General features: G+C 47.9%; 1 protein-coding gene across 3 annotated transcripts in view; it reads left to right on the top strand.

Annotated features, from left to right (window-relative positions):
* The window catches only part of SLC45A4 (solute carrier family 45 member 4), a 101,914-nt gene that overhangs the window by 86,571 nt on the left and 1,927 nt on the right, over positions 1-13,416 (top strand). For all 3 annotated transcript variants that reach the window (XM_026683819.2, XM_087962258.1, XM_087962259.1), the window contains 4 exons: positions 1,824-2,003; positions 6,399-7,474; positions 8,939-9,038; positions 10,967-11,178. In XM_026683819.2, coding sequence (XP_026539604.1) covers positions 1,824-2,003; positions 6,399-7,474; positions 8,939-9,038; positions 10,967-11,178 — 1,568 coding nt within the window. The remainder of the gene's footprint in view (positions 1-1,823; positions 2,004-6,398; positions 7,475-8,938; positions 9,039-10,966; positions 11,179-13,416) is intronic.

Genomic DNA, 13,416 nt, shown 5'->3' with positions numbered 1-13,416 from the left:
ACAGGGAAACAGTTCCTGTTGTTTTCTGATTTCCTTTTAATGCATATCTGGCAAAGACATCCTGTTTCCAGCGTTATTTGAAAAAAGAGAGACAACCAACCCACAAAAAAAACAAAAAAAACCCAGATCATTTTGGTGTGTGTGTGTGTGTGTTTCTCCCTCTTCCCTGTTCTCCCCAAGCATGGAAGGACAAAAAAGATTATAAACGAGATCTTAAAAGTTGTTTATCGCATGTCTAAATGGAAAAGGATTGGGTTTTTTTCCCCCCCTTATCCCTCTCGACAAAAAAAATAAAAAAAATAAGAAAACATTGTGAGGAAACAATTGAAGCTGGGAATTTACTATCTTTAGGAACTTAGCCTGAGAATCGGTTCCACGGCAATATTTCATTCGGAGCGAGGTGACTTGCACCCCTTCGGTGCCACCATCCTGGCGTTCCTTGGAGGGTTTTGTGTTGGAGCTCCTAATTTCTCCATTTTCTCTGAGAATTTAAAAGGGAACCACAGTGGTTCTCTCCCATCTGAGCATCCTTCCTTCCTCCCTTCCTCCCTCTTACCCACACACTCCTTTCTTTCCTCTTCCCTGTCATCCATCCATGATCTCCATCATTCCGTCTACCTATCCACTAAACTCCTTCCTTTTTTTTCCTTTTGTTTCCTTCCTCCCTTCCTTCTTTCTTCCTCTTACCCACACACTCCTTTCTTTCCTCTTTCCTTTCTTCCTCCTCCATCCATCATTTCATCTACCTATTCACCAGTCTTCTTCCTTTTTTCCTTTTCATCCTTCCATCCTTCTTTTCTTCCTCTTACCCACTCACCCCTTTCTTTCCACTTCTATCATTTCCTCCCTCCTTTCCTCCCTTCCTCCCTCTTACCCGCACACTCCTTTCTTTCCTCTTCCCAGTCCATCCATCCGTGATCTCCATCATTCCGTCTACCTATCCACTAAACTCCTTCCTTTTTTTCCTTTTGTTTCCTCCCTCCCTTCCTTCTTTTCTTCCTCTTACCCAGACACTCCTTTCTTTCCTCTTTCCTTTCTTCCTCCTCCATCCATCATTCCATTTACCTATTCACCAATCTTCTTCCTTTTTTCCTTTTCATCCTTCCATCCTTCTTCCTCTTACCCACTCACCCCTTTCTTTCCACTTCTATCATTTCCTTTCCTCCCTCTTACCCACACACTCCTTTCTTTCCTCTTCCCAGTCATCCATCCATCCATCCATCCATGAACTCCAACATTCCATCTACCTATCCACTAAACTCCTTCCTTTTTCCTTTTCTTTCCTTCCTCCCTCCCTCCCTCCCTCCCTTCCTTCCTTCCTTCCTTCCTTCCTTCCTTCCTTCCTCTTACCCACACAGTCCTTTCTTTCCTCTTTCCTTTCTTCCTCCTCCATCCATCATTCCATCTACCTGTTCACCAATCTCCTTCCTTTTTTCCTTTCTTTTCCATCCTCTTTTCCTTCCTCTTACCCACTCACCCCTTTCTTTCCACTTCTATCATTTCCTCCCTCCTTCCCTCCCTTTCTTCCTCCCTCTTACCCACACTCCTTTCTTTCCTCTTTCCTTTCTTTCCTCCTCCATCCATCATTCCGTCTACCCATCCACCAATCTCCTTCCTTTTTACCTTTCTTTCCTTTCCTTCCATCCTGCTTTCCTTTCTCTTATCCACCCACCCCTTTCTTTCCACTTCTATCATTTCTTCCCTCCCTCCCTCTCTTCCTTCCTTCATTCCCTGCCTCTGATTTTTTCCCCCAAAAAAGGTCTTTACCCCTCCTGGAATTTGTCTTACGCGAAGCAACCCACAGTCCTTCTCTTCTTCTCCAGGCCTTGCTATCGGAGATGTCCCAGACAAGCAGCCCATTGGCATTGTCCTCACCGTGCTCGGCGTGGTGGTGCTGGACTTCTGCGCTGACGCGACTGAGGGGCCCATCCGCGCCTATTTGCTGGATGTGGTGGACAGCGAAGAGCAGGATATGGCCCTCAACATCCATGCTTTTTCAGCCGGTATGATGTTTACGTTACACCCCTTGTAACATTGCAGTTTTATACGCTTAGAATAACGTCGCTAACATCTTTGTGGTGAAAACCCGGGGGAAATACATGGTTACCTCTGAAATCATTCCAAGCCAAAGACAGGAGGCATAAGTTTGGGCTTTTTTTTTTTCTTTCCTTCTTTCTAGCTTAATGTAATATATTTTAGTAACTATGTAATCACTAACGTTGTATTCCACCTGCCTCTCGGGACTCTGTGTGAGTTGGTCAACCATATAATTAAATGATCAATTTAACTAATAAACAAATATACTGAAATAATAGTTAATATTCCCCGTGTATCAGTATATTTTTGGTAAATAAAAGGTGGGGAAAGTGTCATGTAAAGTAAGTTCTTGAGGAGTTTTTCATGGCTGGTTCGTTCTTTCTCTTTTTTCTCTTTCTTTTTTTTTTCTTTCTTCCTTCTGAAGTTTATTTTAAAATTTTTATTTAAAACTTTTAAAGGCATCTCTTGTAAACTCATTCGGACAGACCAGTCCCTTCTGTTCTCTAGCTGTTTGTCGATTTGAAGACTTCCATAAAATAGATCTTATCAAGCCGCCTGGGTATTTTTAAGACTTTAATAATAACATTTGATTTTATTTTTTTAAAATAAAATGCTGCTGAGATTTTCTGTTTTGTAGCCAGCTTTCCAGGCTGTTCTTGAAGACTGTGTTTTATCCCTCTCTAATCTAAGCAGCTGTGTTGCTCCTAAACCCAGCCTCTGGATCAGTGGTGGGATTCAATTTTTTTTTATTATCGGTTCTGTGGGCATGGCTTGGCGGGCATAGCAGGGGAAGGTCACTGTAAAATTCCCACACACACACACTCCTGGGGGAAGGTTACTGCAAAATCCCCATTCCCTCCCCACCCCACTAGCCTGCTTTCCAGCTCCATTCTCCTGTGCAGGGCAACCAAAGAAGACCCAGCCAATCAGCTGGGACTCGGGAGGCAGAGAATAGATGAGGGCGGGGCCAGTCAGAGGTTGGATTTGCCGGTTCTCCGAACTACTCAAAATTCCCACTACCAGTTCTCCAGAACTGATCAACTTGCTGAATACCCCTTCTGCTCTGGATGTTCACCGATTTTTGTAGACAGCGGTAGGATTTATTTGAGTGCAGCCTAGCGGTGAGATTCTAGCTCGGACTTGAATAAATCCTCCCAACTTAATAAAATGGTGATCCTTCTCTTGGCATTTTTTTGACCACCTCCTCCTCCACGAGGCGCGGTGGCTCAGTCGCTTAACGACGTTGGAGATGGTCTCTGCTCCAGCGGTTTGAGTCTAGCACAGTGTGGCGGGGTGAGTTCCTGTCATTCATCTCTGCTTCTGTCCACCTAACCGTTTGAAAGCCCGTTCTATGCGAGTAGATACGTGGGTACCACTTCAGTGAGGAGATGAATCGGTGCTCTGTTTAGGCAGTAAGATTCTTGCCAGCTTTGAACTTTCCTGGCCGCGGCACCCATTTGCAAGGCGGCTCCAAGAAGGGAAAGGAGCCCTGCATGACGCGGCAGGAAGACCCGCTTGCCCTTTCTCTCTGGTGCAAAGCCAGCACGCCCCCTTGTGGCGCACCTTGGGAAGCACGCGGACGTTTCCTACAACAGAGCTGGTAACTTGGCAGCCTAACTATCCCTCTGCTATGGCATGGCGTGGTGTTCTCCTGGTTAATGTCACAGTGCCATACAATAACCACAATCATAATAAAAATGACAAAAAATTGAAGTTGGGCGACTGCGGAGGAAGATATCAATGGTTGTACCAATAGGAGCCCTTGGGGCTGCCTAGATTATATGGAAATTTTGAACTTATTAGACCTGAATATCCTGACTTTACAAAAAAAAAAAAAAAAAACACCCCACCTTATTCGTAACTTCCTATATCACTTAGACCAGTTGTATCAAACTGGCCTGCAGGATCTGGCCCTTGGGCCACCATGGGAAATATAGTGGAGAACCAACCTGCAATTCCTGTGCCAGTGAAAACAGAGCTGGTGAGAGCTGCTCACGACCCTCCCGGGCACCGTTTTCGGCTGGGACAGCCACCTGCAGCTCTCTGCCAGCGAAAATGGAGCTGGGGGGAGGGGGAGATGTGTGCAGCACCCCCACAAGCTCCGTTTTCGGTAGCAGAGGGCCACACCCATCCCGTCCCGGTCACGCCTCCTTCCTCAAGGTCAAAAACAACCCTGATGCGGCCCTCAAGGAAATCGAGTTTTGACACCCCTGACAGAGACGCTACCTCAACAGCACTGAGGTCCTGGAACTGTGAAGTTTTTACCAGTCCCAGACTATGAATCGAATTGAAGATCAAGTCAACAGCAACAATGATAGTAATAGTAGTCATCACCTCCTCCTTGCTTGGGAATGTTATGCTTGAAAGTGGAATCTTAGCAAGAGAGAAGGAGTTCCTAACGCTTTACAAACACACTTAAAATAAATCGCCTCCATCGGTTGCATTCTCTTTTAAAAGCTTTAAGACTAGTGGAGAAGTCCCCGGAGGCTGCAGCCTAATCTTGCAGCTGGATGGCAACAGGCCGGAGATTGAAGCAACTGGAGAAATGTTTATTGGTGGTGTGTAGTTGAAGCATGTGTGCCCAACAGCAACCAAGTCAGGGCTCAAATCCCCGCAGGTTTGCAGTTGGCTCTGGGGTGACGATCCTGTCCCCCTCCCAACTAAACACGGTTACGGCTATGAGACGGTTAGAAGAAAGACCTTCTGATCATTGACAGAAATCAGGGAAGTAAAACCAGGGGTCTCCAAACTTGGCAACTTTAAGGCTTGTGGACTTCAACTCCCAGCATTCCTCAGCCAGCCATCTTGAATTTTCTTTTTCTTCCCAGACTTCATCTGCACGTGACTCCAAATTATACAAGCATCGCTGTTGTGTTCTCCCCCCCCAAAAAAAAGATGCTTCAATCAGGGCAGGGGTCTCCAACTTGGCAACTTTAAGACTTGTGGACTTTCAACTCCCAGCATTCCTCAGTCACTACAGCTGGCTGGGGAATTCTGGGAGTTGAAAGTCCAGATTTCAAGACCCCTGGACTAAACCATGGACCATAGCATGAATAACCCATTGCAGCTTTTCCCAAGTAGAGGAACTACAAATTCCATGCTGGTTGGGCCTCCTGGATGTACTGGTAGTAGTCATAGTAGTCATCATGGTAGCATCACCTAATTGGGAGAAGGGTGGTATTGCTCACGGTAAGGGATCCTTGGTATTCTCTGAGCACTGGCCTGCTGATGATATTACCTAGTTTGGTAGCAGAACGTCTGCAAGAAAACAACCAAGCTCAGAGAGCACCAAGGAGCTCACAGTCCTCCTCCTCCTCCGCTCCACAAACCCCCCTCCCTCCTAGCACTGATAATGTTACCTAGTTGGGTCATGAAATGCCTGCAAGAAAACAACCAAGCTCAGAGAGCGCCAAGGACCCCTGGTTTCCACTCTGAGCTACAAATATTCTCCTTTATTACTGTATTTTTTGGAGTATAAGACGCTCCGAAGTGTAAGATGCACCTAGCTTTTAGGGAGGAAAACAAGAAAAAACAATTTTTGCCTCTGCTTCCAAGCAATTTACCTCAGCTTCAGCACACCCTGATTTAGCACGAGCAGCTGACTGGCGGTTGGATCCGCCTCCTGGAATACTGCTGTTCCAGATTGCGGGCATCGCCGCCGCCTATCACCGCCGCCTATCGCCAACTCCATGCCACCACCCGTTTTTGGCCTCCACACATCCCTTTTTCGGCCTGTTCCAGGCAGCGGGGATCGCCGCCACCTGGAATGGGCCGAAAACGGGATGCACTGAGGCCGAAAACGGGGCGCATGGAGGCCGAAAATGGGATGCGCAGAAGCCAAAAATCGGGCGCGCAGAGGCAGTGATAGGCGTCACCGATGGGTGTGGGTGATCCCCGCAGCCTAGAACAGCTGATGGGCGGTATTCCGGGTGGCCATCCAACCGCCCATCAGCTGCTCGTGCTAAATCAGGCTGTGTTGAAGCTGACCAGGCTGTTTGCTGCAAGGAGGCAAATTGCTCGGAGGCAGAGGCCAAAGGGTGGTGGGCCAGTGGGTGGGCGGGGCTTCGGCAACATTCGCTTTATAAGACGCACAGACATTTCCACCCACTTTTGTTGGGGGGGAGGGAGTGCATCTTATAGTGCGAAAAATACGGTAATGCTTACAATGTTCAGATCCACAACTCTGGACACAAGGAAAGTCCAGGTGAAAATCCTTTGACGTTCCTCAGTGAACTTTCTTCTTCTTTTCCCCCCCACAATCCGCAACTCTTTGAGGGAGGAGCTTGTTCCCACCTGTGCGGTTCTTCCCATCTTTCAACAGAGCGGCCATTTTGTACCTTTGATCTTCTCTTTGTCCATAGGCCTGGGAGGAGCCATTGGCTACATGCTGGGCGGCCTCAACTGGATGCAGACCATCTTAGGCAGCCTCTTCAAATCCCAGGAGCAAGTCCTCTTCTTCTTTGCCGCCATTATCTTCTCTGTTTCCGTTGTCCTCCACCTATGCAGCATCGAAGAAGAGCAATACAACCCTCAGCAGGACCGGATCGACGATGAAGCGGAGACCCTCTCGAGCGTCAAGATGAGCGGCAGCCTCCCTCCCTTCAACCGGCTCAACGTCATCAATGAGGAGGATCCTTACGGGAACTCCCTCTTCCCAGACGAGGTCCAGTCCGAACAAGACCTCAACCTGGAGTTCCTGGAGGTGGACATTGTCAGGAGTAAGAGCGATTCGGTCCTGCACATGCCGGACGCCACCCTCGATATGGAATCAGAGCTGCTTTTCCTTCACGAGATCGAGCCTTCCATTTTCCAGGATTCGTCCTCCCCGGCGACGCCACGCAGCACCAGCCAAGAACTCATGAAATCCAAATTCAACCGCTTGTCCGCTTTCCTCAGGGAGAACGAGAAGGAGGACGAAGTGTTACTTGAGAACCACTTGAACGAGGCCAAAGTCCCCAACGGGAACGGCTCCCTACCAAAAGATCTCCTGAATGGGCACATCCAGGTGGGCATGAAGCAGTCGTGCACCTCAAGCTCCATGCGCCGGCGGAGACACATGTTCTACCGCCAGCCTTCGAACACCTTCTCCTACTATGGGAAGATCGGGTCCCACCACTACCGCTTCCGGCGGGCCAATGCGGTAGTCTTGATCAAGTCCTCTCGGAGCATGAACGACATCTACGACATGCAGAAGAGGCAGCGGCAGAGGTACAGGCACCGGAACCCGAGCGGCGCCACCAATTCCAGCGGAGACACGGAAAGCGAGGAAGGCGAAACGGAGACCACCGTGAGACTCTTGTGGTTGTCCATGCTGAAGATGCCCAAAGAGCTGCTGCGGCTTTGCGTTTGTCACCTCTTGACCTGGTTTTCCATCATTGCTGAAGCCGTCTTCTACACCGACTTCATGGGGCAGGTCATCTTCCATGGTGATCCCAAGGTGAGAACAGCACCGGTGTCGCCGGGGGCCGATGAGCAGAGGAGGAATGTTGGCACAACTACACACACTCAGCCACACATTCAAACACACACACACACAGATCCCATTAATGAAATCTTCTCTGCTCTCACAAACAGATTCAGTCCCAATAGAAATTTGTAAAGGCGACTCAACATTACACATAGGTTACTCAGCCTTGTGTAACATCCTGTGCCTAGTTGTCCGTGATGAGTGGAAAGTAACTTCTAGGCAACCAGGGAGAAAGCGTTTCAAAGTGTAATCTTTCCCCTCCAGCTTGGGACGTAACCATAAAGCAGATTTGATAGACCATTTTCACCTTTGTGTATCTGCAAGTTGAACTGAGAACCTTTCTATTAAGGGCAAGTTCTAAGTAGCCTCGTAGGAGGAAGTGGAAGGGTGAGGTCCTCAGTGCGCTCTGAGCTTGGTGGTATTCTTGCAAACCTTTCATTACCAAACTAGATAACGTCTTCAGTGCTGATAATTACTGATGATGTTAACCAGTTAGGTAATGAACTGTCTGCAAGAAAAGCACAAGCACAGAAAGCACCCAACGACCTCATAGTCCTCTTTCTCCTCCTCTCTGCCAACCTCATTCCCTTCTAACACTGATGATGTTACCTAGTTGGGTAATGAAACATCTGCAAGAAAACCACCAAGCTCAGAGAACATCTAGGACCCCACATTCCTCCTCCTCCTTCTCCTCCTCCCTCCTCCTGCTCTTTCTCCTCCTCCTCCTCCTCCTCCTCCTCCTCCCTTCTGCTCCTCCTCCTTCTCCTCTCCTCCTCCACAAACCTCCTCCCCTCCTTCTTCTCCTCCTGCTCCTCCTCCTCTCCTGTTGGGTCCTCCTCCTCATCTCTCCTCCTTCTGCTCCTCCACCTTCTCCTTCTCCTCCTCCTTCTCCTCCTCTTCTCTCCTCCTCCTCCTCCTTCTTCTCCTCCTCCTCCTCCTCCTTCTGCTCCTCCTCCTCCTCCTCATCCTCCTCCTCCCCTCTCTCCTCCTCCTCCTTCTCCTCCTCCTTCTGCTCCTCCTCCTCCTCCTCCTGTTCTTCCACAAAACCCACCCCCTTCTAGCACTGATGATGTCACCTAGTTGGGTAATGAAACATCTGCAAGAAAACCACCAAGCTCAGAGAGCATCTAGGACCCCACATTCCTCCTCCTTCTCCTCCTCTCCTCCTCCTCCTCCTGCTTCTTCCTCCTCCTCCTGCTCTTCCACAAAACCCACCCCCTTCTAGCACTGATGATGTCACCTAGTTGGGTAATGAAACATCTGCAAGAAAACCACCAAGCTCAGAGAACACCAAGGACCCCACAGTTCAATCCTCAGTGAGCTCGACAAATAGTCTGCTTTAAAGAAGGGCAGCTGGAAAGTTGGTGGGGACGGTGGCCAAACATTTCTTGCAAGTCTTTCTGCCTTTGGTCAAAGCCTCCTCTTTCCTGGCAGGCTCCTTCTAATTCGACCGAACTGCAGGACTACAGCGCTGGCGTCCAGATGGGTTGCTGGGGCTTGGTCATCTATGCTGCTACTGCTGCTGTGTGTTCAGGTGAGAGGCTGTGTGCTACTGTCCTGGGTTAAAGCTGGGTGAATAATAGTTGCATAATGGGGAAGAGGAAGCAGACTCTGGTTTCATTGTGAGCAGTACAGAGTGAGGTATGTGCGATGGGAAGCTATATAATTTGAATGAATGGAATGAATGAATGAATGAATGAATGAATGAATGAATGAATGAATGAATGAATGAATGAAGATGAATGAAATGAATAAATGAATGAATATGTTTTACTGAAATCAAGATGTTTAGTTAGTTAGTTAGTTTCTCAAGCATGTATGAGAAACCAAGTATAAGTATGAACATAACATGTAAGCATATAATTATAAGCAGGTATAAGTATATACATAATAAATGAGTATGAATAAGTGGGAACAGTAGGACAGGGACGGTAGGCACGCTGGTGCGCTTATGCACGCCCCCTCACAGACCTCCTAGGAATGGAGTGAGGTCCACGGTAGACAGTTTGAGGTTAAAGTTTTTGGGGTTTGAGGATGTAACATCAGAGTCAGGGAGTGAGTTCCAGGCGTTGAGCACTCTGTTGCTGAAGTCGTATTTTCTGCAATCGAGTTTGGAGCGGTTTACTTTGAGTTTGTATCTGTTGTTTGCCCGTGTGTTATTGCGGTTGAAGCTGAAGTTGTTGTTGACAAGTAGGATGTTATAGCAGACAATTTTGTGTACTAAGCTTAGATCAGACCGTAGGCAGTGTAGTTCTAAGTTGTCTAAACCTAAAATTTCAAGCCTGATAGTATAAGGTATTCTATTGCGAGCTGTGAAGTAGTCTTCTGGACTCGTTCAATCGTATTAATGTCCATTATACAGTGTGGAGTCCAGGCAGATGAGCTGTATTTGAGAATTACATATCATTATATAACAACATATTACATCACAACCTATCATGATGTTATCCATTCAGTCATATCCAACTCTTGGCAATTCCATGGGCCAAGGTCTCTCCACATCTTTCCCCCACTACTCCTTTGAGTTGTTCTCTGCTCTGGCTGGTGTCAGCTTTGATGGTGAACTAGAACATGTTGAAGGATAACATCTCCATGTTGGAATGGGAAAGACAGTGAATCTCCCAGAGAAGACCTCAGTTAGTTTGGGACATTCAGCATGGAAAATATGTCCTCTCCTTCAGAGCTAAAGCTCCTTCCTTAACCATTTGCTTCCATATTGCTGCCCTCAAGTTGTTTTGGTTGAGAGTTGCAGTAGCTGTATATCTGGGCACAAGACTGGAGGAAGATGCTTGGCCCAAGGTATATCCTATATAGACCACATACGGGTCCTATAAACCAGAGGTCTCCAAACTTGGCAACCTTAAGACTTGTGGACTTCCGCTCCCAAAGTTCCTCAGCCAGCCAGGAATTCTGAGCGTGGAAACTCCACAAGTTTTGAAGCTGCCATGTTCGGAGACTCCTGCTGTAAGCTTTGGCCTGAGGATTGCCCTCTCAAATGTCTCAAAGGAATAAAAGACACAATGAGCCAATCATGTAATTCTTAAGTTAGTCAAGAGACTGTGAGATTCATCAACTCGGTTATTGCCTGATACTTGGTGTGGCATGTCATGCTTTTGGGGGAAGATGCTTTCTCCAACAGTTCTGAGGTTAACACAACTCTTAAACCTGGAAGGATTATTTCTCCTCGCTTTAAACCAGAGGAATTTGGGGAGTTGAGGTCCACAGGTCTTAAGTTGCCCAAGTGGGACGTCCTTTCTCTAAGCCAATGAGCGACTTTTTAAGATCCATGGGCTTCAACTCTCAGACTTCCCCAGCCGGCCAAGGTTGCTTGGAGAATTTATGCACATCTATCCTATCTTCTCAGTAGGCATGGGTGGAAGAGGTTGAATGGGTGGGTTGTTGCCCTCATCCGTAGAAGTTCAGAATGTTGTGTAACTGTGACTTGTGCCCATCGTTTCCCAGCTTTACTCCAGAAATACTTGGACAATTATGACTTGAGCATACGAGTGATCTACATCTTGGGCACCCTGGGGTTCTCCATCGGCACAGCGGTGATGGCCATTTTTCCCAACGTCTACGTCGCCATGATCATGATCAGCACCATGGGAATTGTTTCGATGAGCATCTCCTATTGCCCCTATGCACTCCTGGGACAGTACCATGACATCAAGCAGGTAAGGTGGCCTTCGGGCTGGAATTCTGGGTGTTGTTCACCAAGTTCACTAAGTCTTAAGGTTGCACCACCTTTGGGATTGGAGAACCCCAGTTAGATCAGGGATGAGAGTGTCTTGTTTTGACTGAGGGGCTTCCCAGTCAAAGTAATGGAGCATCTCTTACCATCAAAGGTTGGAGGGTGAACTGTGGACACTTCTTCATAGAGTTATGGGTCCCTCAACTATCCAACCATACAGATGCACGCAGATCATTAGGGAAAGGAGAACTTCTCCCTTACCTTGGTATGAAATGGTGACCAAGACCTTCTACAGAACTTCTCCTGTATCTGTCCTCTCTGGACTCACCCAACCAGCACAATCTGACATTGAATCCACCCATGTGTGGATTCCTATAATGTGCCACTAAATGTGCCACCCAACCTTATCAACCTTAAGACCTGTGGACTTCAACTCCCAGAATTCCCTAGCCAGCACGGACTGGGGACACCCCTGTGCTAAACGGTGTTGTTATTGTTGTTAGTTATGAAGTCGTGTCTGACCCATCGTGACCCCATGGACAACGTTCCTCCAGGCCTTCCTGTCCTCTACCATCCCCTGGAGTCCATTTAAGCTCACGCCGACTGCTTCAGTGACTCCATCCAGCCCCCTCATTCTCTGCTGTCCCCATCTTCTTTTGCCCTCAATCGTTCTCTTCTCCAGCAAGTCGTTCCTTCTCATGGGGTGGCCAAAGTCTTTAAGTTTCATCTTCAGGATCTGGCCTTCTAAAGAACAGCCAGGGTTGATCTCCTCTAGGACTGACCAGTTGGATCGCCTTGCAGTCCAAGGGACTCACAGGAGTCTTCTCCAGCACCAGAGTTCGAAGGCCGCCATTCTTTGGCACTCAGCCTTCCTTACAGTCCAACGTTCACAGCCATACATTGCCACTGGGAAAACCATAGCCTCTAAACAGCACAATCACCAAATGGCCTGGGTCTCCTAGAGCAGTGATGGCTAACCTTTCCGTCTTCACATGCCAAAAGTGCGCACATACACACATGCGGACGCATGCCAGTACCCATAAGGCAGTGCATGCGGGGGCACCCACACCCCTGCACATGCATGCACGACCACCGCACCGCACGCATCTCTGGGCATGCTCATGCAACAACCCCCACATGCAGGACATGCATCTCTGTGCATGCGCGCGCATCTCCTGTATGCCCCTCACACATGCGCGGCAGCTATCCAACGATCAGGTGGGCGGCGGGCACCTGCGCAGTGGACCTGCGCTGGGGCGACGGTTCGCGTGCTGGCGGAGATGGCTCTACGTGCCACTTCCAGCAGGTGTGCCATAGGTTCGCCATCATGGTACTAGAACATTCACCTACCCCAAAGTTCACCATTTTAAGACAAACCAAGCCTTAGAACAATTGCTAGGTTTATGTCTATGGAGATTCTCCAGTCACCCAGGTGATGGTTGTCCCGAAGGTGCTTTGTCAAAAGGCAACTAGATTTTGTTTTTTCACGAAGAGGTTTCGCTTCTCATCCAAGAAGCTTCATCAGTTCTTGGATGAAGCTTCTAGAACTGAGGAAGCTTCTTGGATGAGAAGCGAAACCTCTTCGAGGAATAACAAAGTCCAGTTGCCTTTTGAACAAGCACCTTTGGGAGCGATTGCTAGGTTTATAACACTTGGATCTGCAAAACATTGCTCAGATAAAGGTAGTCCTCGACTTACGAGCACAATGGAGCCCCAAATATATGTTTGTTAAGGGAGGCATTTATTAAGGGAGATTTGCCCCATGTTATGACCTTCCTTGCCACAGCTGTTAAGTGAATCACTGCAGTTGTTAAGTTACTGACAGGGTTATTGAGTGAATTCCCCTTTGACTTGCTTGTCAGAAGGTCACAAAAGGGGATCATGTGACTCCGGGAAACGGCGCCCGTCATAACTAATGAGTCGGTTGCCAAACGCCTGAAAATTGATTGCGTGACCTTGGGCATGCTGCAACAATTGTAAGGGTGAGAAATGGTCATAAGTGCCGTTTGTTCAGTGCCGTTATAATTTTGAACAGTCACTAGGCGAACTATGGCAAGTTGAGGAATACCTGTATTTTTAAAAAATGCTGGCGGTTCTTCAGAAGAAGCAATGGAGAAGTCAGGAACTACCTGTGCACCAACAGCAATAGCCCTTAGACTTATATACCGCTTCCCAGTGCTTTTACAGCCTCTCTTTAAGCAGTGTACAAGGTCAGCCTCTT

Source organism: Notechis scutatus, chromosome 3 (assembly GCF_049901735.1).
Source record: "Notechis scutatus isolate UNSWTSFEM ecotype Mainland chromosome 3, rNotScu1.2, whole genome shotgun sequence".
In the NCBI taxonomy this organism is placed as follows: domain Eukaryota; kingdom Metazoa; phylum Chordata; class Lepidosauria; order Squamata; family Elapidae; genus Notechis; species Notechis scutatus.
The sequence above is the reverse complement of the archived record's forward strand: the minus strand, read 5'-3'. Positions and strand labels throughout refer to the sequence as shown.